The 24,947-nt window shown below is 46.6% G+C and overlaps 1 protein-coding gene across 1 annotated transcript in view; it reads left to right on the top strand.

Annotated features, from left to right (window-relative positions):
- The window catches only part of LOC119962803 (mediator of RNA polymerase II transcription subunit 13-like), a 311,329-nt gene that overhangs the window by 219,844 nt on the left and 66,538 nt on the right, over nucleotides 1–24,947 (top strand). Inside the window, exons 9-11 of the mRNA XM_038790899.1 lie at nucleotides 4,322–4,423; nucleotides 7,779–8,513; nucleotides 13,113–13,350. Of these exons, the coding sequence (XP_038646827.1) occupies nucleotides 4,322–4,423; nucleotides 7,779–8,513; nucleotides 13,113–13,350 (1,075 nt within the window). The remainder of the gene's footprint in view (nucleotides 1–4,321; nucleotides 4,424–7,778; nucleotides 8,514–13,112; nucleotides 13,351–24,947) is intronic.

Below are 24,947 nucleotides of genomic sequence, written 5' to 3'. Positions count from 1 at the left end.
ACGAAGCTCATCTCAAACTCCGTGGCCTTGGCCTCGGCTCCTCCCTCCGCGACTGGATCCTGAACTTTCTAACCCACAGACTACAATCAGTAAAGATAGACAACACCTCCTCCACGATCATCCTTAACACCGGTGCCCCACAAGGCTGTGTCCTCAGCCCCCTCCTATACTCCTTATACACCTATGACAGTGTGGCCAAATTCCCCTCCAACTCGATTGTCAAATTTGCTGATGACACCACAGTAGTGAGTCAGATTTCAAACAATGACTAGACAGAATACAGGAATGAGATGAGAATCTGGTGAACTGGTACGACGACAATAATCTCTCCCTCAATGTCAACAAAATGAAGGAGATTGTCATCGACATCAGGAAGCGTAGTGGAGAACATGCCCCTGCCTACATCAAAGGGAACGAAGTAGAAAGGGTCGAGAGCTTAAAGTTTTTAGGTGTACAGATCACCAACAGGCTGTCTTGGTCCCCCCATGCCGACACTATAGTTAAGAAAGCCCACCCACGCCTCTACTTCCTCAGAAGACTGAGGAAATTTGGCAGTCAGCTATGACCCTTACCAACTTCGACAGATGCATTACCCAAGACCGCAGGAAGCTACAAAATGTCGTGAATGTCGCCCAATCCATCACGCAAAGCAGCCTCCCATCCATTGACTCTATCTATAATTCCCGCTGCCTCAGAAAGGCAGTCAGCATAATTAAGGACCCCACGCACCTGGACATACTCCTTCCACCTCCTTCCATCAGGAAAAAGATACCAAAGTTTGAGGTCACGTACCAACTGACTCAAGAACAGCTTCTTCCCTACTGCCATCAGACTTTTGAATGGACCTACCCCGTATTTAGTTGATCTTTTCTCTACACCTTGCTATAACTAACATTATATTCTGCAGTCTCTCCTTCCTTCCTTCCTTCCTTCCTTCCTTATGTATGGTATGATTTATACAGTATGCAAGAAACAATACTTTTCACTATACTATACTAATAATAAATCAAATCAAATCAAATTCCACACGGACAGTGACCCAGAGCCGGGATCGAACCTGTGAGGCAGCAGTGCTAACCACTGTGCCACCGTGCTGCCCTGCCTAGTGAATTCTTGTGCTTGAACTCAAACTGTTGAGTTTCTTTGGTGGGTAATTTCATGGATACAACAACTTCCAAACCTTTCTTTAAGGTCAGGTTGCTTTCTGTTAGCAACTGCTTTTGAATAGCTTCACTCCTTAAACCATAGAGTGACCTATCTCTGGTATTATTTAACATGTCCCTGAATTTGCAGTGTTCAGCCAGTCTTTCAGGGTGGCTACAAACTGTGTAATCAATTCAGCTTCTTCTTGGTTGCGCTTCTGAAACCTAAAGCTTTCTGCGATGACTGAAGGTTTTGATGAGCAGTGGCTCTGCAAAATTTCCACCTATTTGTGTGTTTTTGTGCCTTGCTTTTCTGACTCCGAAGGTGATTAAAAATGTGTTGTGGTTCCTCCTCCTTCCTCCCCCCCCCCCCCCCCCCCCAAATTATGTGTAGGAATGTTGGAATTTTTACACCTACCATCTTGTTAACTTGAACGAAATAGTCAAATTATTCTGTATATGAGCTCCATCGCTCTATTCTTATCAAGGTCCCACAGTATCAAAATCTCCTGTTACTTTTCTCTATGGAAGAACCTGAATTTTTAGCATTACTTTGCTTTCTTTCTCCCCAAAGCAAGGCACAACCCCAGCTTAGCCTGTTTCCCTTTGTGTTTTGCAACAACCCCAACTATTTGTTGTTGCAGGGTACTTGCTCCTCACGGCTACCGAGTTTGTTTCGGGCCTAGCATGTGGCACACTTCTCTCCAAGATTGTTCCCTTCAGATTTCTCAGTGTTTTTTTCAGTTCCCCGGTGGCTGCAATCTTTGTTTGGTTTCCCCATCGGCAGTTTTCATGTAGCGGTGATTTCAAGTATTTATTATTGTCTGAGGTGCCTACAAGCGCTGATTGACTTCATTTTTGGGGATGAGTCCAACTGTTTGGCTTCCTCGTCGCCAGTTTTTAGTGGCGGATTCAGTTTCGAGTCTGCAGCCCTTGGAAGTTCAAATACAATGCAGAGCTTTATTTATAAGATATTAACACTACAGGCTGTGATGTTAGACTGCCCGTTTGCCTGCAGGAATGGCCGATTACTTCATCTCTGACATCATGCAATCATTCTCTTAAAGTGCCCCTGATCAGCTACAAATCTGCTTGTCTGGAAATACTAAAGCACTATGAATAAACAACAGTGTGAGCTCTTCTTGTAGCTTATTCCTCAAATCCAGGCATCATTCTCGTTATTTTATGCTCCACCCGGTTCCGCGACTAGTATATTATTCCTAAGATGTGACACCCAGAACTGTACACAGTACTCCCAGGTGAGGTCTAACCAGGACTTTGTATAGCTGAAGCATGTCTTATAACCTCTTTTATATCCTTAGAGCCCTACACTTATTTAGGAATGTCATTCCTTCTTCTCTGTTTCCTACCACTCTGTCTAAGTGAATGAGCGGAGAGTTAGATCTCCTAGGTTAATAGATGCATTTCTACCCATCTCTCTGATTTGTCTACAAGTTTACTCATAATTTTCTGCCCACTTGTAATGTTACCTAACTCTGAACCATTTTATTGTTTGAATTAGTCCTTTCCAGCATGAATTCCCTTTACCAAAAGTGCAAATCCTTCTTTCCTATTCTGGCCTCCTTTAAATATATTATAGCATTCTATTTTCCACTCCTGTCCAGTTTGCAGCCAAGTTTTTTGTTCTACTAAATCTACATCTTTCTATTTGTTTTCCCCACAACATTTGGCAATGCAAGTATTTTGTTTTTCTTGCTTGTATTTAATATTACTTTAATTTCCTTTGTGCTCCAAGTAAGCAGCTTAATCTTTTTCCTTGTTTGTAGCCAGTTAATTTGACTTTTTTTTCTTTCCTTGCTCACTTTATTTCTCTCCCGTGCTTTCCACTTGCTTTTTTTTTGTTTCTGACTGAAAGCCATATTAAAGGAAGAACATGATGCCCGCAAAGGCCATTTTCTCTTTTTCCACTGAACCTAAAGCCCAGAAATCTGGTTTTGTGCTGCCTATTTTCCAGATGCTATGAGGCCTCCTGACCGTCCAAACGTGCAGACAATAAGCATGTGCGCACATGCAACCTGAAGTGCTCCATCCGCCATGCTAGATAAAGAAAAAAAAAGAGGCTTCCTTTCCGTACACCTGAAGCAGAGCTCAAATAAGTTAGCTTGCCGCAACAGATGGTTAACTATAAGAGTTGATGGCTTTTCTGGCTCAGTACATTTTATCTTTCACCAACTCACTTTCACGGGTCTATGTTTCATCTTGTTATACCTGACCTGATATCTGCCTATTTTGCCAGGTTTTGTTTAGGTTATAGTCTGTATTCTTGGAAGATTTTGGCCTGTCATTTCCCAGGATTGCTGCATAAGCCCATCAAGTTTGATCCATATTCTGACTTCTTAAACATGAATTGAGGGCAGTTCTGGTCACTTGCATTTAAAATGGTTAGCCAGGGAATATTCCACATACTTTGCCGTATTTTGTACATAAAAGTGATCCTCGGTTTGCTTCAGTGAACATAAGAACTAGGAGCAGGAGTAGGCCATCTGGCCCCTCGAGCCTGCTCCGCCATTCAATTAGATCATGGCTGATCTTTTGTGGACTCGGCTCCACTTTCCGGCCCGAACACCATAACCCTTAATCCCTTTATTCTTCAAAAAACTATCTATCTTTACCTTAAAAACATGTAATGAAGGAGCCTCAACTGCTTCACTGGGCAAGGAATTCCATAGATTCACAACCCTTTGGGTGAAGAAGTTCCTCCTAAACTCAGTCCTAAATCTACTTCCCCTTATTTTGAGGCTATGCCCCCTAGTTCTGCTGTCACCCGCCAGTGGAAACAACCTGCCCGCATCTATCCTATCTATTCCCTTCATAATTTTAAATGTTTCTATAAGATCCCCCCTCATCCTTCTAAATTCCAACGAGTACAGTCCCAGTCTACTCAACCTCTCCTCATAATCCAACCCCTTCAGCTCTGGGATTAACCTAGTGAATCTCCTCTGCACACCCTCCAGCGCCAGTACGAACAGAAAGGTAAATTGACGAATCAATACAGAGCTGCTGCTTGTCAATACATGACAAGACACATACCAGCAAAACAAAAACTTGCAACCACAATGAGCAAAATTTAATCTTCATGCATTAATGAGTTGAATTGTAAAGTTGAATATTTTAAGAGATATGAACACTGTCTTTTTTTTAATACACATGTATTAAAGAAGACATTCAACTAGTGAAAATTCTGAGGAAGAGGTCTCCAGCAATGCTGCTTCCTGGGATTTTACAGAGCCTGGCCAAAGAGTGAATTGTTCTTGTTCAAGGTAGGATATCACTTATTTAGCAAAATAACCCTCCATGCATTGCTCTGCTTATGTAGGCTATTTGATGTGACTTTTCCATGCTTAATTATCTAGTAGTACACTGGTTTCCAACAAGTGTGTGAAATGGTATTTTCAATATTCTTCTCTTCTTCTCCTCCTCCTCCCCCACCGCCTTGCAGAAGCCCAAACACCATGTAGAAACCTCCAAGTGGACGGATGAGGGTCGATTGCACAATAGATATTTTCTGCTACTCCCCTCCTACACTTTCAAATTCTGCTTGTCAATTGATGGCAGAAAATGAGTTGAGTGAAAAAAGCAAGTCAAGGTGACTTTCTCTTCCTTCTCTGTGTCCTCCATCCTGCAACCTCCACCCCGATATGCCTTGCAAAATCAAATCGCCCATTCCCAAACCTGCTAGAGAAAGGAACACCACATGACTGTGATGTGAGAACTAGGGAAAGTCATCAACTAAGATAATTGAGTTTGGATCTCCGGAAACCTCAGGATTCAATTTCACCACTTCCTTTGGATGATAAATGCTGAAATGCTTACACTGTTAACTATTGGTGAGGCAGTGGCATAGTGGTATTGTCACTGAACTAGTAATCCAGAGACCCGGTGTATTGCTCTAGGGATCCAAGTTTGAATCCCACCATGGCAGATGGTGAAATTTTAGTTCATTAAAAATCTGGAATTAAAAAGTCTACAGTGATGGTCATGAAGCCATTGTCTTTTTTGTTGTTAACCCATCTGATTCACTAATGTCCTTGAGGTAAGAAAATCTGCCATCCTTACCTTTTCTGGTGTACATGTGACTCCAGAGCCACAGCAATGTGTTTGACTCTTAAATGCCCTCAGGAATGGACAATAAATGCTGGCACAGCCAGCGACGCCCACATCCCATGAACAAATGATGTAGGTAAACATATTGTGAAGATTGAATCCTTTTCCTTAGCCTACCCAAAGCAACTAGGCTTGACACAGAAATAACTTTCTTATTCAGCAGCATCCACTATTAAATTGGATGTTATGAATGCTGTAATTTTATCAAGGTGCTAGTTTGGCCACATCATGAACTGACCAGGTAAAATATCAAGGGTCATGGGAAAATTGTAAACGTTGTCAGCAATAACACTGTTTATAATAAACTCTCTTGAGAGGAATATTTTCTGCTGTGACCTTTTTTTGAAAAAAAGGCCAAAAATCTACTAATGGTTATGCTTGTAATAAATATACATCCTTGGTAAAATCAACAAGTAATTGGGTAATGTGCCGTGGGACCATGTCCATTCAAGAAACTTGCTTTACTACAATCTGATTTTGGTCAGCTGACCTATTCGGATTGATACTCAATTACGCCATTGCCTTTGCTTCCATTGTTGGTTGTAGCTAAGAATGTGTATTTTTTTTCTAGTTATTATATTTCCATTCTCTGTTAATTGGTCTAATTTAGTATTCAAGATCTGCAAATCTTTCTGGAAGAACTACATCAGTCTTTGAAAGATTTGTGTGAACTATAAACTTTTAAAATAAAGTTTACCTCTAATATATTTGATTTCACCTGATTCCTGTTCTGACCTATTGTTCCTTGGAGCTACTTCTGAAATTGCTTCTTTGTTTCTGTGTCATACTTTTGAAGGTTCCGGTGGTGCTTTCTTTGTCAAATAACTAAGTGTCGTACAGGATAACACCTTGCACAAAATAGAATGCAGGAAGATTTACCATGTGGCTTAATAGGATGAATTTTTTTCTGGGGCACATTCCCCTCGAGTCCTAACTTAATCACGTTTGTTTGTGAATAAAAAAGAAGTCTTGTATTTATATAGTGCCTTTTATAATTACAGGACATCCCAAAGTGCTCCATTGCCAATGGAGTACTTTTGAAATGTACTGTTGTAATATAGGAAGCAAAGAAAGCTCCCACAAACAACAACGTGATAATGATGAACAACTTTCTGTGATGTTGATTAAAGGCCAAGTATTGACTAGGGCACTCGGGATAACACCCCTACTCTTTTTTGAAATAGTGCCGTGGAATCCTTTATGACCGCCCAGAGGGCAGGCAGGATCTCCGTTAATGTTTCTAAAAGATGGCACCGAATGGTACAACATTCCCTCAGTACCGTGCTGGTGTGTCGCCATTTTTTAATGCAGAAGTGTTGGAGTATGTCTTCAACCCACAGAGACGAGTGCTATCAACTGAGTTACTGCTGATATGATGGTGGAGACTGGACTTGGTACACAGAGTGTAGAGTGTTAAGTAATGTAACCGTCTAACATAGAAAGAAAAGGCACAAACATTTTGCATGTTCAGTAAAAAGGTGTGTTTTGCAGTGCATGCTGTTAGTTCTAATCAGTTTTCATCTTATGCCACTTTGCACTGCTGACTGATGCAGATTTACAAAAAAAAATGTTTTTGCAGTTACTTTTTGGTATTATTACTGTATGGAGTTCAAATAATTAGAAGCAAAGTACTGTGGATTCCGGGGATCTTTTAAAAAAAAAATAAAAATAAAAATAAAAAATGCTGGAATAACTGAACAGGTCTGACAGCATCTGTGGAGAGAGAAACCATTAACATTTTGAGTCGTATTACTGGAAGAAGTCATATTGACTCAAAACGTTAGCTCTGTTTCTCTCTCCACAGATGCTGCCAGAATGAAAATGAGGGGGTTCTTGTAGAAACCTATAAAATTCTGACAGGGCAGATGCAGGAAGGATGTTCCCAATGGTGGGTGTGTACAGAACCAGGGTCACAGTCTGAGGATACGGGATAAACCATTTAGGACACAGATGAGGAGACATTTCTTCACCCAGAGAGTAGTCGGCCTGTGGAATTTGTTACCTCAGGAAATATTTGAGGCCAAAATATTGCATGTTTTTAAGAAGCAGTCAGATACAGCACTTGGGGTGATGGGGATCAAAGGATATGGGGGGAAAAAAGTGGCATTAGGCTACTGAGTTGGATGATCAGCCATAATGAATGGCAGAGCAGGCTCGAATGGCCTCCCCGTCTTCCTATTTTCTTTGCTGAGTCTGTGTTTCGAGTCCATATGACTTTTCTTCCAGTATACGACTTAAAAAATTAACTGTTTCTCTCCTCGGATGCTGTCAGACCTGCTAAGTTTTTACAGCATCTTCTGTTTTCAGTTTGAATAAATAGGTTAGGCTGAATGCTGTAAATTGTAAATGTGCGCTCTTAATACTGCAAAAAGATGTTAAACTTCATACACGGTTTACCATCATTATTGTCCTCTTGATTCTGACATGTGCTGCTTGGGGTCACTTTTGAAATTATGCATTGAAAATTCCATTATTGTTGAATAATAGCCTCTGAATATTGTTATTTTTCAGGCAAAAACTTCTAAAACAACGAAGTGCAACGGGCACAAACCGCCCTCCATCCATCTCCCAGCCTGGTTTTAATACTGGGCTCCCTTCCGCTTCTTCCTTGCCATCGTCTGCCTCTTCTAAGCACAAAACAAATGAGAAGCAGGAAAAGGGAGATAAGCAGCAGAAACGACCTATGACTCCATTTCATCATCGACCCTCATTAACTGATGAGCTTTGCATGGAACAAGATCCCACCGGGCAGAAGCTTGGATTGGTTGGTATTGATGTCTCCTTAGACATGCACAGCAGCCGGAAGTATGGCAAGCCAGCATCTGGACCTCCAGGAAACCAGAGCAAGCCACTAAATTTGAATCCTATGGATTCTCCACATTCTCCCATCTCTCCTCTTCCGCCAACTCTCAGCCCTCAACCAAGAGGTCCAGAGGCAGAAGGTTTGGAAGGAGCTCCTGTGCCCATTAATCCGTTGCTGTACAGTAATGGTCTAGAACTTCAGGCAATCCCCAGCCTTGATGATAAGACTGGACTTTTATCACAAAGACTACCGCCCGTGCCGGAGGTGAGCGAGACGACTCTATACAATGGTATCACTGCACAAAATTTGGAGTCATCGGACAAAATCTCATGGCAGTGTTACAAGACTCCAACCCATGTAGAAGGAGAATTCAGGCCACCAGAACTGCACTGTGACAGATGTGACAACAAAATTGATAATCTAGATGGTTCAGCACTAAGACGGTAATATTTGTGGAAAACCGCTTCTATTTAACTCTTTATTTGGCTTGTACCCTCATTGCATCTGAGATTTTCAGGTAATCCATTGAAACCAGATTTGAACTTGGAAAGAATCCATTATAATATAGGAGTTCACAGGTTTAAAACATTTGAAATTTAAACAAAACACGCTGTAGTCCAAAAACACATGTTTTACATTAGCTAAATCGGAACAAAGGCTGGTGAATAAAACAATGAGCAATTTAGATAAAATGGTAAATGGGAGTTTGGGATATGTTGCAAATCATTTTTTTAATGTTGCATATTAATTTGTATATTGAAAAGCAGTAGAAGCGTCCAATTTCTCAACTATCTTACTGAATCCAAATTGACAGTTGAAAGGAAATGCTTTGTAACAACACCACATACAATAACAAAGGTAAAGTTCTCCAGATTCTGTCCTAATTAATTTAGTAGTTTTGACATTGTACCAACAGTACCTATGTTTTTGCCCCCCCCCAACACAGAAAAATCTTAAAATTTAGCTTTAATTGTATTGCACAGCAGACCTTTTTTTCTTAGTAAACAACTCTGATGAGAAACACTTGAAAATACAGATTTGAACAGTCATCATCAATGAGTAAACATTTACCACATTCTCATAACTATTTCAGCAAACTTTTCACAGGATGCAGATTTGATTGTCCGGTAACTTGAGATAGAGTTTTTAGGCTGCCTTTTAATAAGCATTTGAAGCAGATTATGTTATGGTTTTCCTTTGTTTTTCAAATGTTGTTTTGCTGGGAAAATACCATGAATTTCTGTGGAATTCTAAGAATCCAGAGAATGAGAGAAATTGAGTAGAGAAGCAGAATTGACCTTTTATGGGATAGCAACATAGAAGATTAATGAGAGGAGATTGGAATAGTGTAGAATAGTGTAGCCCTTGTGTAGAAAATGTGAAGCAGACGAAAATAAAGTAGAAACTTAGTAACAAATGGAGGCAAAAATATAAAAGGAGAGTGACTGCTTGCACATTAAGTGCAAGTGAATTTCTGAAGAAATGGGAATGTGTATTCACCCATGGAGTAGAGTAGCAAAGGGATCAGGTTGCTATGGAAGATTTTGTAAAATGGTACATTATTTGAGCATCATTTGTATCTTTGTGTGGGTGACCCATGGAAAAAGAACTGGAAGGGAACTGATTTGCCACCTCTCCCCACCTCTCAACAAGGAAAGTTGCCTATTTCTTGCCTACCCACAGCATGATATTTGAAGCCAGGAACAAACCTTTATCCAGCACTGAGCATCATGCTAGAGCTGGAATACACTGCCACGACCACCATTTCAGCGTTTAGTATTTTGTGCTCATTATTGACATGAAGATATTCATTCTTGGGCTGTGGGCATCACTGGCAGGGCTAAGCATTTATTTATTTTGGTGGTGATTAAGAATTTGTAATAATGCATAGTTCCATGATGTCTCCCCTTGGTCAGTTTGTTACACCTGTCCTTCTTGAGAGCAGTATTTTTTTTTCTAAATTTAGAGTACCCTATTATTTTTCTCCGGTTTATAGAACATAGAACAGTACAGCACAGAACAGGCCCTTCGGCCCTCGATGTTGTGCCGAGCAATGATCACCCTACTCAAACCCACGTATCGACCCTATACCCGTAACCCAACAACCCCCCCCTTAACCTTACAAGTCCTGAATGACGTGCTTGTTAGGTGAATTGGACATTCTGAATTCTCCCTCAGTGTACTCGAACAGGCGCCGGAGTGTGGCGGCTAGGGGATTTTCACAGTACCTTCATTGCAGTGTTAATGTAAGCCTACTTGTGACAATAATAAAGATTATTATTGTTATTATGTATGCAAACTCCACACAGTCAGTGACCCAGGGCCAGGATCTAACCCGGGTCCTCAGTATCGTAGGCAGCAGTGCTAACCACTCTGCCACCGTGCCAGCCTCTCAAGGACAGTAGTAAACCAATTGTTTTGTTTGTGACAATCTGAAGCTTCATAACTTTATTGAAGCCAGGCCTTTTCAAAGCTGAACTTTCAACTCTCGGCCTCTGGATTATTAGTTCAGCTTTTGACGTTAATTGCCAGTTACATCACCATTGGACTCATCCTCCAGTTCATCTCCACCCAAAGTGTTCTAGGATAACCTCTTCCATCTACAATTAATTAGTCTGTAATTTAGGTAGAACTAATAGTATAAGTAGTCAGAGAGATAATTACTGTGATCATGAATGAATTGATGCTATACTTTTTCAAAATTAAACTTTCCCTTTTCTGTTGAATGTTTACATTGACGCACATACTTTTTCTATCTTTTTAGTTTCTTTGACTCTTATGAATCTTTGCAATCCGTCTCTATATTCTCCAAGTTTGGCTTATCTTTATCTTAACTGTTGTAATATTCCACTTTGAGTTCTAATATTTTCATTTTCTTTTCTTTGAAAACTGAAGCAAAGTCTATTCAGCTTCCCTGCTGTAGCCCTATCTATTTTTAAAATTTTCCCTTTACTTACATTTCTATAAGATGCTTGGCTGTTTTATATTGTTTGATAACCTTTTTCTACTGCAAACCATCTTAAATCACACAACTATCCCTTCCATAAGTGCAAGGTAGCTGAGAGCACTTTTGTCGCAGTGATTGAGACTATCCAGTTGCTACCTTTTTCACTTTCCTCCCTTCCCGAGCCCACCAAACATTTTATAAGGATGTCCCCAGCCGGAGACCTGAACTTGCATCCTCTAGTTTTTTTTTCCAGTCTTTCCTGATGTCTTCTCCGAGCTCATTTTATCCATGAACCTGGCCTTCTGCTGCCTCGACTTTATTCCCACTAAAATGCTGACCACTCAACTTCCTATCACTTCAGCCAATGCTATTTGTTATTGTCACACTTTCATCAGGTGTTGTCCTTGTGTCCTTTCAAATCTACTGTCATTTACCCCCCCCCCCCCCGCCTCAAAAGATCAACCCTTGACCCAGCTGTCCTTACAAGCTAATGTCCCATCTTCAATCATCTTTTCCTCTCCCAAGTCCTTGAATGTTTGTCACTTCGCATATCCATCCCCATTTTTCCCAGAATTCTTCCCAATTAAGTTTTTGACCTGCCACAGTCCAAAATGTTTCTTATCAAAATAACAAATGATGTCCTATGTGACTGGGACTATGGTAAATTTTTCCTCAATCTACTAGATCTGTCTAGTCTTTGACTGAAAGTGGGTAGGACTGATGGCACCATCAGTCTCCGCCATCTAATTCGGATCTGAGTATCATCTGCAAAGGCGTCTCTTCCCACTCCTGCACCATTAGCTCTACTCTCAAATTATCTGTCCTTTTTTTAAGAATAAATTTTGAGTACCCAATTATTTTTTTCCAATTAAGGTGCAATTTAACGTGGCCAATCCACCTAGCCTACACATCTTTGGGTTGTGGGGGTGAAACCCATGCAGACACGGGGAACAAATTATCTACCCTTGGTCTCTGCCCGTGCCTTCGCATGCTGCCCCTTGGTGACATCATCCGAAATCCCTGCCTTAGTTTTCACATGTACGGTGTTGGAACCAAGTTAGCCTCACCACCACCTTTGCTGTTGCTAAATTATTAGATTGCTTATCTGAAATCCAGTAATAGATGAGCGGAAATCTCCCCAATTATAATATCGGGAAGACTGAAGCCATTATTTTGGAGTCAGTGTTTTTGGTTTCTCCTCCAAGTTCCTTCCTCTAGCTTACTGCCTCTATCCCACCCTGGCAGGAATTTAGGACTAAACCAGTGTGCTGCAAGCTTGAATGTTACATTTGATCCCTGGGTGTGCTACTGATCACACAGAGCCATCACTAAATGTGCCTATTTCAACCTCTAACATCGCCCAACTTTTCTGCGTCCAGTTCATCATCTGGTGAAACCCTCATTCATTTTTTAAAAAATCTCTACACTTGACTGTTTCACTGCTCTTCCACATTCTATTTTCCATAATCTTGAAGTCACCTAAAGCTCTGCAGCCCATGTTCAAATTTGCATCAAGTATCATTGCTCTAACATTCCTGTGTTTGCTGACTTACATTGGCTCCCAGTCAAGTGATGTCTTGACTTTAAAATTCTCATCCTTGTTTTCAAATCCCTCCTTGGCTTTGTCGCATCCCTATTTATTTAATCCCCACAACCCTCTGAAATAACCTGTGCCCACTAATTCTGGCCTCTTGAGCGTACCCAATTTTAATTGCACCATCATTAGTGTTTGTACCCTCTGCCTTCCCGGCCCTAAGGTCTGGAATTCCAACACCCACCCCCTCTCCACGCTCTACTTCATTTTCTGCCTTGAAAGTATCCATAAACCTATCTCTTTGGCCAGACTTTTGATTCTCATATCCAAAATCTCAGTGTGTGACTGACCTATTTTGTTTTATTATGCTTCTGGGAATCACCTTGAGTTCTAGTATGCAAAACATGCTGTACAATAAAAGTTCTTGATATTTGCATTTTATATTTCCTCTTGAGCCTCCTAATTGCCTTTTCAGCCTATTTGCTAAGTCCCTATTCTTTCTGATGTTGACTGACTTGTTCATTTTTCGCATTTTCTGTAATTTTTTTTTTTCATTTTTAGACTTCTAGCACAACCCCATAAACGATTCAAGGTTTCAGAAGAAAGGATACAGATACACATCCAGGAAATTAATTACCTGGATCCAACTAGACTTATGCAGCAGCATGGCGAAGGCCCTGGGGAACTTAATGACCCTTACACATTTGTGGATGGTGATATTGAATACAGCTTTACATCTATTAAAAAGTCAAAACTTGGATCTGAAAAAGATACAGCAAAGAAATTGCAACAGAACAAGGTAACATTTAAAGTCATTACCTAGGAACATGTATCTCCAGTATCTGAATGCCTGCACATGTTCGTATAACGGCTTTCTTCATTTTTTAGTTCTAATGTTTGTATACTTGTCGTGAAGGATGGAACTATGCTAAATTAAATTGCGCCTGATAGTAGCCCCAGTATATTCACGATGTAACTGGGCATAACTAAACTTTGAAGAAAGATTTAAAATCTCACTTCAGTACCATAATTGGCTTTTGGTTTGATGTTTTTACTGTATTATGTACCTGAATCAAAAGATGAACATTTTCACTTATGAACCCTCATTTTAAGTACACAATTTGATGCATCCCTGTTTTTCTTATTCGAGGAAAGTACATTCAATCTAAACATAATCTAAAATTCTATTTTAGCTTGCTGTTCTATCCGGGAACATATTGTTGTGATTTCAGGCATTTATACATAGAATGTCCTGGCATCTAATGGAATAACATGTTTACTTTCTTTTGTTCTTCACGGATTTATTTTTGGACAAACTTACCATATCAATAGCAACAGTATTATCCATGTGTTCTTACTCTAAATTCATTCTTCAGAACTAATATAACACCATAATCTTTTCCATGTTTGAAACCCAATTCTCTGGTAACTATTCTTTTTTAAAAAAATGTATTTATTCAGAGTTTTCAATAAGTTTACAAAACCCTCCAAAAAGGAAAATAATACAAAGAACGAAGGGCAACATGCCAACAGAACAGAACAACTTAACCTTCTAAACAATAAACAGTTTAGCAAATGAACACTAAATTCAAAACAGGATAGAGCATGCGCCCCTTACAAAAAGGAAAATAAATCGTCGTCTCTCCCCCCTCCCCCCCCCCCCCCCCGCTTGCTGCTGCTGTTTTTTTAATTAATTTAAGGGTTTGCAAAATATTCCATATTAAATAGTAATAATCTTAACGCAGCAACTTAGTGAACATTAACCTAGTTCATAAAGAGAATATACATCAGCAATCCACTAGATGTTACCCCACGCGCCTCAATCCTCCCACCCCCTCCCATCGGGGCACTCACCCCCCAACCCCCATGGGACGCTGCTACTGCTGAAGTGTTAGTTTTCCCCGCGAAGTCAGCGGACTGTATTGTGCCCCCACTCAGCGGCGGCAGCTCTGTACCCTTGGCAAAGTTATTTGCACACATATGTAGGCATCCGTTCGTGGTTGTCCCTTGCTTCTTCCGGACGGATTTCGCTGACGTTGTCGTTTCGTGCGCGCTTCCGCTTCTGCGGCCCTCCCGTCTTCCCCATTTTCTCTGTTCCTGTGGATGCTAAGTTTGTTAACGTTTCCCTGCCACCCCCTCCCCTTCCCTGGCTCTCCTCTATTGTTTCCTGTCTCTCCCCTCTGACCCCCCCCCAACCATCAGCCCTGTGGTTCGCCTTTCCTTCCTCTTAGATTTAGCTGTCTCCTTCCCCCCCTCCCCCTCTCTCCCGTTCTATCTCTCTCTCTCTCTCTCTCTCTCTCTCTCTCATGCTTTGGCTACTTTCCCATTTCTTGGCTACCTGGCTGCTCTTCTGCTTGGTTGTTGGCCACGAACAGGTCCCGGAACAATTGGGTGAACGGCTCCCACGTTCTGTGGAAGCCGTCGTCTGACCCTCGGATGGCGAATTTGATTTTCTCCATTTGGAGAGATTCCGAGAGGTCGGACAGCCAGTCAGCAGCTTTGGGTGGTGCTGCTGACCGCCAGCCGAACAGGATTCTACGGCAGGCAATCAGGGAGGCAAAGGCAAGGGCGTCCGCCCTCCCCAGGAATAGATCTGGCTGGTCTGAAACCCCGAAGACCGCCACTATCGGGCATGGCTCCACCCTCACCCCCACCACTTTGGACATAGCCTCGAAGAAGGCTGTCCAGTACTCCAGAAGTCTGGCGCAAGACCAGAACATGTGGGCGTGGTTGGCCAGGCCTCTTTGGCACCGTTCACATCTGTCCTCCACCTCTGGGAAGAACCTACTCATACGGGTTCTTGTTAAGTGGGCTCTATGTACCACTTTTAGTTGCGTCAGGCTGAGCCTTGCGCACGTGGAGGTGGAGTTGACCCTATGCAGTGCTTCGCTCCAGAGTCCCCACCCTATTTCGATCCCCAGGTCCTCCTCCCACTTCCTTCTTGTTGTGTCCAGTACGGTGTCAGCCCCTTCTACCAGTCGGTCGTGTACAGTTTCCTTTGTCTAGTATGCTTGCGTCTAGTAACTCTTCCAGTAGTGTCTGTCGTGGTGGTTGTGGGTATGTCCTTGTCTCCTTTCGTAGGAAGTTTTTTAATTGCAGGCACCTTAGCTCGTTCCCCCTGGCTAGCTGGAATTTCTCTGTCAGTTCGCCCAGTGTTGCGATCCTGCCGTCCGTGTATAGGTCCCTGACTGTCAGTGTCCCTCTGTCCTGTCCCCACCTTTTGAAGGTGGCGTCAGTCAGCGCTGGCGTGAACCTATGGTTGTTGCAGATGGGAGCTTTACCTGACATTTTGGTCAGGCCAAATTGCTGCCGTAGTTGGTTCCAGGATTGGAGGGTGGCTATTACCACCAGGCTGCTGGAGTGTTGTTTGGGTGGGGATGGGAGTGCCACTGTGGCGAGGGCCCGGAGTGAGGTCCCCCTGCAGGAGGTCTCTTCCGCGTGCACCCACTCGGCTCTTTGATCCATCCACTTACATGCTCAGCCATCGCCGCCCAGTGGTACGCCCCCCCCCCCCCCCCCCCCCCTACTTGTGGGTGTACCGGGAATATCTCGCTTTTGCTCATATTGAGTTTGTAGCCCGAGAAGGCACCAAACTCTTTCAGGAGCGCGATGATTCCGTCCATGCTGCTTTGTGGGTCCGAAATGTACCCTGGTAACTATTCTGCAAGTATGAGTCATTTATATTCATCGTCTCCCCATGTATTTTCCATCCTTGACCAGGCATTTATGCTGAAGAGAAAAAAGACAGGAATGTTGGAGAAATCTAGATGCTTGAAGATGAGCTTTGTGTCTGTACCAGACGACAAAATAAAATTTGTTCCTCATTATGGTCAATTATTGGTGGATTAAAAAAAAACGTTATTGTGGGATTTAAATGAGGCACAGCATCTGGGGAGTGTTGTAATCAAGAAAAGTCATTGACTTGTGCTTGCGCCCAAATCCAAATATGTGGCTAGTGAAGTCATGTCCCCCGCCACTCCTCCGCCCCCAAGAAAGAGAGTTTAAATTTCAAGTTTCCTATTGAGCGTTCTAATTTTTCAATGAAATTGGCGTGTATTATGATCACCACATGCTGAAAATGTGATAAACAGGTATATAACTCATTGTAAAAACAAAACGCCAGGAATCATAGATCAGTTAACCTGACATTTGGAAAGAAAATACATGAACTTTCTTCTTTTGTTTATCTGAAGAACATTGGACTGGATTTTCCGTTCCTGCGGCTAAATGCCGTTGCCGGCTGGGACCCTTGGTGGTTCACAAATGGCAAATCGGCGCGAACCCCTCACAGATTCCGGTGAGGGGCTAGCACCACCATGGAGTGAAACGCCCGCGCATCGCGCAGAAAATGATCGGAGAGTGGCCAGGTCCCGGGCCACGCAGGCGCACGGCTGACAACCTGCAGTGGTCATGCCGTACAACATGACGGTGGCAGTGTGTGTAACCTAATGCAGCCGTCACGCCAGGTTCCTGCATGGTTGGGACCACACGTGACCCACGTCGTCGGGAACTCGGCTCATCGAGGGCAGGCAGGCAGATGACACGCCAACGCCATTGGAACGGCGCGTGTCACAATGGTGGCAGTTTGGAGGGGTCAGAGCATGGCAGACCGCCGTCGGCCCCAATCTTGGTGCAAAATTCCATTGTCTGCTTGAACGGCAAACACTATTTCGACGTCGGGCCATAGTCTTCAGGGTGTTTTAAACGTGGATTTCGAATCAATAGATTATACTTCATCAATTATGAAAATTCCTTGAAGAAATAACTTATTTAGCAAATCAGGAACATATATATTTAGATTTTCAAAGGTATTTGAAAAGGTTCTAGATAGGTTACAATATGTCTAAGCATCAAACATGTTTTATGATCTCAAGAGAAACCATTAACATTTCAAAGGAAATTTGAACTCCCAGTTATTAATTGAAAGAAATATCCCACAAAATTACACAGTTTCAACAAAAACATTTACTGTACAAGAATTTTAACAATCAAGTTAACGCTATATATGTGAACATTTAGATTTTCTACCTGAAAATCTCAGCAGATTTTAATTCCTGCTTTTAATTCCAACCAAAAGTTTTCGTAAACATTAAAGAATTTTGAGGATTCCTCCACTTGGGACCGAAACAAAGGTGTGCCATAGCTCATAGGAATTCACTTTGATTCTCACTGGTGTTTCTGTTATTCTGGGCAAGGAAATTTATTGGAGTCCCTCCACTTACATTCAACCAGGCAGTCCTCCAATTCTTTTTAAGCATCACCAAGTCGTGGACACCGCAGCTCAAGCATGGGCTTCACTTATTGCATAGTGGTCTGCAGTTCCTGGCAGCTTTTCTCTGCTTGTTTTCTAGTTGTTGCAGCTCCAGTCTTAAAAACCTGCTTCAAGGCTACTCCCAAGCTAGCTTTTTCTGTGAGAAAACCCAGATATAACCAAAACCGGTGAATTCTGCAATCACTCACCATGGAATTGCGGCATGCCAGGGATGTCCTGGACAGAGATCGGTGCTGGGATTCCAGTTGTTCACAATATATATTAATGATTTGGCTGAGGGAACAAAATGCAACATCTCAAAGTTTGCAGATGATACCAAGTTAGGTGGGGGGGGGGAGGGAATTGTGACGAGGACGCAGGGATCCTACAGCATGATCTGGACAGGTTGGGTGAGTGGGCAAATCAATGGCAGATGCAGTATAATTTGGATACGTGTGAGATTATTCACTTTGGAAGCAAAAACAGAAAGGCAGATTACTACCTGAATGGTTGTAAATTGGGAGAGGGGAGTGAGCAGCGGGATCTAGGTGTCCTTGTGCTGAAGGTAAGCATGCAGGTGCAGCAGGTGGTAAAGAAGACTAATGGTTTGTTGGCCTTCATTGCGAGAGGTTTCGAGTATAGAAGCAAGAATGTGTTGCTGCAATTAAACTGGGTATTTTCCTTTTAATGTTTCATGAAGTATTTCATACCTCAACCTAAAAGTTATTCCCACAGCATCGTCAAATTAGATATTTTCTCACAGGCATAGGAGTCGGCCATTCAGCCGTCTAGTCTGCTCCATCATTCAATTAGATCATGTTGATCATCAACCTCAACACCATCTTTCTGCACCATCCCCATATCCTTTGATGTCATATGTACCCAGAAATCGATGTTTTCTATCTTGAACCTACTCAACGATTTGAACTTCCACAGCCCGTGAGTAGAGAATTTCAAAGATTACCATCCTCTTGAGAGAAGAAATGCACACAGTATCCCAGGTGCGATCATACCAAATTATACCACTGTTTCTGAAATGTTCCCAGTACTTACAGAACCCCTGAGAAACATTCTTATGTGGAAGAGTTAAAACCCCCGGTTACCTATTGCCTTCCCCCACCCCCCATTCCTGCTCTCCCCTCAAACATGCACGCTCTCCTTTCTCTCCCTCGCAGACATGCGCACTCTCCTTTCTCTCCCTCGCAGATATGCGCACTCTCCTTTCTCTCCCTCGCAGACATGCGTGCTCTCCTTTCTCTCCCTCACAGACTGCGGGCTCTCCTTCCTCTCAAAGACATGAGCGCTCTCCTTTCTCTCCCTCTCAGACTACGCGCTCTCCTTTCTCTCCCTCTCAGACTACGTGCTCTCCTTTCTCTCCCTCTCAGACTGCGCGCTGTCCTTTCTCTCACTCTCAGCCTGCGTGCTCTCTTTCTCTCCCTCTCAGACTGCGCGATCTCCTTCTCTCCCTCTCAGACTGCGCGATCTCCTTTCTCTCCCTCTCAGACTGCACGCTCTCCTTTCTCTCCCTCTCAGACTGCGCGCTCTCCTTTCTCTCCCTCTCAGACTGCGCTCTCTCCTCTCTCCCCCTCAGACTGCGCGCTCTCCTTTCTCTCCCTCGCAGACACGTGCGCTCTCCTTTCTCTCCCTCGAAGATACGTGCGCTCTCCTTTCTCTCCCTCGCAGACACGTGCGCTCTCCTTTCTCTCCCTCGCAGACACGCGCGCTCTCCTTTCTCTCCCTCGCAGACACGCGCACTCTCCTTTCTCTCCCTCACAGACACGCGTGCCCTCCTTTCTCTCCCTCGCAGACACGTGCGCTCTCCTTTCTCTCCCTCGCAGACACGCGCACTCTCCTTTCTCTCCCTCACAGACACTTGCCCTTTCCTTTCTCCCTCTCCGGCATGTGTGCTCTCCTTTCTCTCCCCCTCAGACTGCGTGCTCTCCTTTCTCCCTCGCAGACACTTGCGCTCTCCTTTCTCTCCCTCGCAGACACGTGCGCTCTTCTTTCCCTCGCAGACACGCGTGCCCTCCTTTCTCTCCCTCGCAGACACGCGTGCCCTCCTTTCTCTCCCTCGCAGACACGTGCGCTCTCCTTTCTCTCCCTTGCAGACACGCGCGCTCTCCTTTCTCTCCCTCGAAGATACGTGCGCTCTCCTTTCTCTCCCTCGCAGACATGTGTGCTCTCCTTTCTCTCGCTCGCAGACACGCGCGCTCTCCTTTCTCCCTCACAGACACTTGCCCTTTCCTTTCTCCCTCTCCGGCATGTGTGCTCTCCTTTCTCTCCCTCTCAGACTGCGCGCTCTCCTTTCTCTCCCTCTCAGACTGCGTGCTCTCCTTTCTCTCCCTCTCAGACTGCGTGCTCTCCTTTCTCCCTCACAGACACTTGCCCTTTCCTTTCTCCCTCTCCGGCATGTGTGCTCTCCTTTCTCTCCCTCTCAGACTGCGCGCTCTCCTTTCTCTCCCTCTCAGACTGCGTGCTCTCCTTTCTCTCCCTCTCCGACTGCGTGCTCTCCTTTCTCTCCCCCTCAGACTGCGTGCTCTCCTTTCTCCCTCGCAGACACTTGCGCTCTCCTTTCTCTCCCTCGCAGACACGTGCGCTCTCCTTTCTCTCCCTCGCAGATACGTGCGCGCTCCTTTCTCTCCCTCGCAGACACGTGCGCTCTCCTTTCCCTCGCAGACACGCGTGCCCTCCTTTCTCTCCCTCGCAGACACGCGTGCCCTCCATTCTCTCCCTCGCAGACACGTGCGCTCTCCTTTCTCTCCCTTGCAGACACGTGCGCTCTCCTTTTCCTCGCAGACACGTGCGCTCTCCTTTCCCTCGCAGACACGTGCGCTCTCCTTTCTCTCCCTCGCAGGCACGCGCGCTCTCCTTCCTCTCCCTCGCAGGCACGCGCGCTCTCCTTTCTCTCCCTCACAGACTGCGGGCTCTCCTTTCTCTCTCTCAAAGACATGAGCGCTCTCCTTTCTCTCCCTCTCAGACTGTGCGCTCTCCTTTCTCTCCCTCTCAGACTACGCGCTCTCCTTTCTCTCCCCCTCAGACTGTGCGCTCTCCTTTCTCTCCCTCTCAGACTGCACGCTCTCCTTTCTCTCCCTCTCAGACACGCGCGCTCTCCTTTCCCTCTCAGACACGCGCGCTCTCATTTCTCCCTCTCAGACAGCGCGCGCTCCTTTCTCTCCCTCTCAGACACGCGCGCTCTCCTTTCCCCCTCAGACACGCGCGCTCTCATTTCTCCCTCTCAGACAGCGCGCGCTCCTTTCTCTCCCTCTCAGACTGCGTGCTCTCCTTTCTCTCCCTCTCAGACTGCGCGCTCTCCTTTCTCTCCCTCTCAGACTGCGTGCTCTCCTTTCTCCCTCACAGACACTTGCCCTTTCCTTTCTCCCTCTCCGGCATGTGTGCTCTCCTTTCTCCCTCGCAGACACGTGCGCTCTCCTTTCTCTCCCTCGCAGATACGTGCGCTCTCCTTTCTCTCACTCGCAGACACGTGCGTTCTCCTTTCTCTCCCTCGCAGACACGTGCGTTCTCCTTTCTCTCCCTCGCAGACACGTGCGTTCTCCTTTCTCTCCCTCGCAGACACGTGCGCTCTCCTTTCTCTCCCTCGCAGACACGTGCGCTCTCCTTTCTCTCCCTCGCAGACACGCGCGCTCTCCTTTCTCTCCCTCGCAGGCATGCGCGCTCTCCTTTCTCTCCCTCGCAGATATGCACACTCTCCATTCTCTCCCTCACAGACTGCGGGCTCTCCTTTCTCTCTCTCAAAGACATGAGCACTCACCTTTCTCTCCCTCTCAGACTGTGCGTTCTCCTTTCTCTCCCTCGCAGACATGCGCGCTCTCCTTTCTCTCCCTCGCAGACATGCGGGCTCTCCTTTCTCTCCCTCTCAGACTGTGCGCTCTCCTTTCTCTCCCTCTCAGACTACGCGCTCTCCTTTCTCTCCCTCTCAGACTGAGCGCTCTCCTTTCTCTCCCACTCAGACTGTGCGCGCTCCTTTCTCTCCCTCTCAGACTGCGCGCTCTCCTTTCTCTCCCTCTCAGACTGCGTGCTCTCCTTTCTCCCTCACAGACACTTGCGCTTTCCTTTCTCCCTCTCCGGCATGTGTGCTCTCCTTTCTCCCTCGCAGACACGTGCGCTCTCCTTTCTCTCCCTCGCAGACACGTGCGCTCTCCTTTCTCTCCCTCTCAGACTGCGTGCTCTCCTTTCTCCCTCGCAGACACTTGCCCTTTCCTTTCTCCCTCTCCGGCATGTGTGCTCTCCTTTCTCCCTCGCAGACACGCGTGCCCTCCTTTCTCTCCCTTGCAGACACGCGCGGTCTCCTTTCTCTCCCTCGCAGGCACGCGCGCTCTCCTTTCTCTCCCTCGCAGGAATGCGCACTCTCCTTTCTCTCCCTCGCAGACATGCGTGCTCTCCTTTCTCTCCCTCACAGACTGCGGGCTCTCCTTTCTCTCTCTCAAAGACATGAGCGCTCTCCTTTCTCTCCCTCTCAGACTACGCGCTCTCCTTTCTCTCCCTCTCAGACTGAGCGCTCTCCTTTCTCTCCCCCTCAGACTGCACGCTCTCCACTCTCTCCCCCTCAGACTGCGCGCTCTCCTTTCTCTCCCCCTCAGACTGCGCGCTCTCCTTTCTCTCCCTCTCCGACTGCACGCTCTCCTTTCTCTCCCTCTCAGACTGCGTGCTCTCCTTTCTCCCTCACAGACACTTGCCCTTTCCTTTCTCCCTCTCCGGCATGTGTGCTCTCCTTTCTCCCTCGCAGACACGTGTGCTCCCCTTTCTCTCCCTCGCAGACACGTGCGCTCTCCTTTCTCTCCCTCGCAGACACGCGCGCTCTCCTTTCTCTCCCTCTCCGACTCTGTGCTCTCCTTTCTCTCCCTCTCAGACTGCGTGCTCTCCTTTCTCCCTCTCCGGCATGTGTGCTAGCCTTTCTCCCTCGCAGACACGTGCGCTCTCCTTTCTCTCCCTCGCAGACACGGGCGCTCTCCTTTCTCTCCCTCGCAGACACGGTCGCTCTCCTTTCTCTCCCTCGCAGACACGCGCGCTCTCCTTTCTCTCCCTCGCAGACACGCGTGCCCTCCTTTCTCTCCCTCGCAGACACGGGCGCTCTCCTTTCTCTCCCTCGCAGACACTGGCGCTCTCCTTTCTCTCCCTCGCAGACACGCGCGCTCTCCTTTCTCTCCCTCGCAGACACGCGCGCTCTCCTTTCCGTCGCAGACACGTGCGCTCTCCTTTCTCTCCGTCGCACACACGCGCGCTCTCCTTTCTCTCCCTCGCAGGCACGCGCGCTCTCCTTTCTCTCCCTCGCAGATATGCGCGCTCTCCTTTCTCTCCCTCGCAGACACGGGCGCTCTCCTTTCCCTCCCTCGCAGACACGCGCGCTCTCCTTTCCCTCGCAGACACGTGCGCTCTCCTTTCTCTCCGTCGCAGGCACGCGCGCTCTCCTTTCTCTCCCTCGCAGATATGCGCGCTCTCCTTTCTCTCCCTCGCAGACACGGGCGCTCTCCTTTCTCTCCCTCGCAGACACGCGCGCTCTCCTTTCCCTCGCAGACACGTGCGCTCTCCTTTCTCTCCGTCGCAGACACGCGCGCTCTCCTTTCTCTCCCTCGCAGGCACGCGCGCTCTCCTTTCTCTCCCTCGCAGATACGCGCGATCTCCTTTCTCTCCCTCGCAGACATGCGTGCTCTCCTTTCTCTCCCTCACAGACTGCGGGCTATCCTTTCTCTCCCTCGCAGACACGCGCGCTCTCCTTTCCCTCGCAGACACGTGCGCTCTCCTTTCTCTCCGTCGCAGACACGCGCGCTCTCCTTTCTCTCCCTCGCAGGCACGCGCGCTCTCCTTTCTCTCCCTCGCAGATACGCGCGATCTCCTTTCTCTCCCTCGCAGACACGGGCGCTCTCCTTTCTCTCCCTCGCAGACACGGTCGCTCTCCTTTCTCTCCCTCGCAGACACGCGCGCTCTCCTTTCTCTCCCTCGCAGACACGCGTGCCCTCCTTTCTCTCCCTCGCAGACACGGGCGCTCTCCTTTCTCTCCCTCGCAGACACGGGCGCTCTCCTTTCTCTCCCTCGCAGACACGCGCGCTCTCCTTTCTCTCCCTCGCAGACACGCGCGCTCTCCTTTCCGTCGCAGACACGTGCGCTCTCCTTTCTCTCCGTCGCACGCACGCGCGCTCTCCTTTCTCTCCCTCGCAGGCACGCGCGCTCTCCTTTCTCTCCCTCGCAGATATGCGCGCTCTCCTTTCTCTCCCTCGCAGACACGGGCGCTCTCCTTTCCCTCCCTCGCAGACACGCGCGCTCTCCTTTCCCTCGCAGACACGTGCGCTCTCCTTTCTCTCCGTCGCACACACGCGCGCTCTCCTTTCTCTCCCTCGCAGATATGCGCGCTCTCCTTTCTCTCCCTCGCAGACACGGGCGCTCTCCTTTCTCTCCCTCGCAGACACGCGCGCTCTCCTTTCCCTCGCAGACACGTGCGCTCTCCTTTCTCTCCGTCGCAGACACGCGCGCTCTCCTTCTCTCCCTCGCAGGCACGCGCGCTCTCCTTTCTCTCCCTCGCAGATACGCGCGATCTCCTTTCTCTCCCTCGCAGACATGCGTGCTCTCCTTTCTCTCCCTCACAGACTGCGGGCTATCCTTTCTCTCCCTCGCAGACACGCGCGCTCTCCTTTCTCTCCCTCGCAGACACGCGCGCTCTCCTTTCTCTCCCTCGCAGACACGCGCGCTCTCCTTTCTCTCCCTCGCAGACACGCGCGCTCTCCTTTCTCTCCCTCGCAGACACGCGCGCTCTCCTTTCTCTCCCTCGCAGACACGCGCGCTCTCCTTTCCCTCGCAGACACGTGCGCTCTCCTTTCTCTCCGTCGCAGACACGCGTGCTCTCCTTTCTCTCCCTCGAAGGCACACGCGCTCTCCTTTCTCTCCCTCGCAGATACGCGCGCTCTCCTTTCTCTCCCTCGCAGACACGCGCGCTCTCCTTTCTCTCCCTCGCAGGCACGCGCGCTCTCCTTTCTCTCCCTCGCAGATACGCGCGCTCTCCTTTCTCTCCCTCGCAGGCACGCGCGCTCTCCTTTCTCTCCCTCGCAGATATGCGCGCTCTCCTTTCTCTCCCTCGCAGACACGGGCGCTCTCCTTTCTCTCCCTCGCAGACACGCGCGCTCTCCTTTCCCTCG

The sequence above is a fragment of the Scyliorhinus canicula genome, chromosome 1 (genome assembly GCF_902713615.1).
Source record: "Scyliorhinus canicula chromosome 1, sScyCan1.1, whole genome shotgun sequence".
Classification (NCBI taxonomy): domain Eukaryota; kingdom Metazoa; phylum Chordata; class Chondrichthyes; order Carcharhiniformes; family Scyliorhinidae; genus Scyliorhinus; species Scyliorhinus canicula.
Note: the sequence above shows the minus strand (reverse complement) of the source record. Positions and strands in the feature narration are given on the sequence as shown.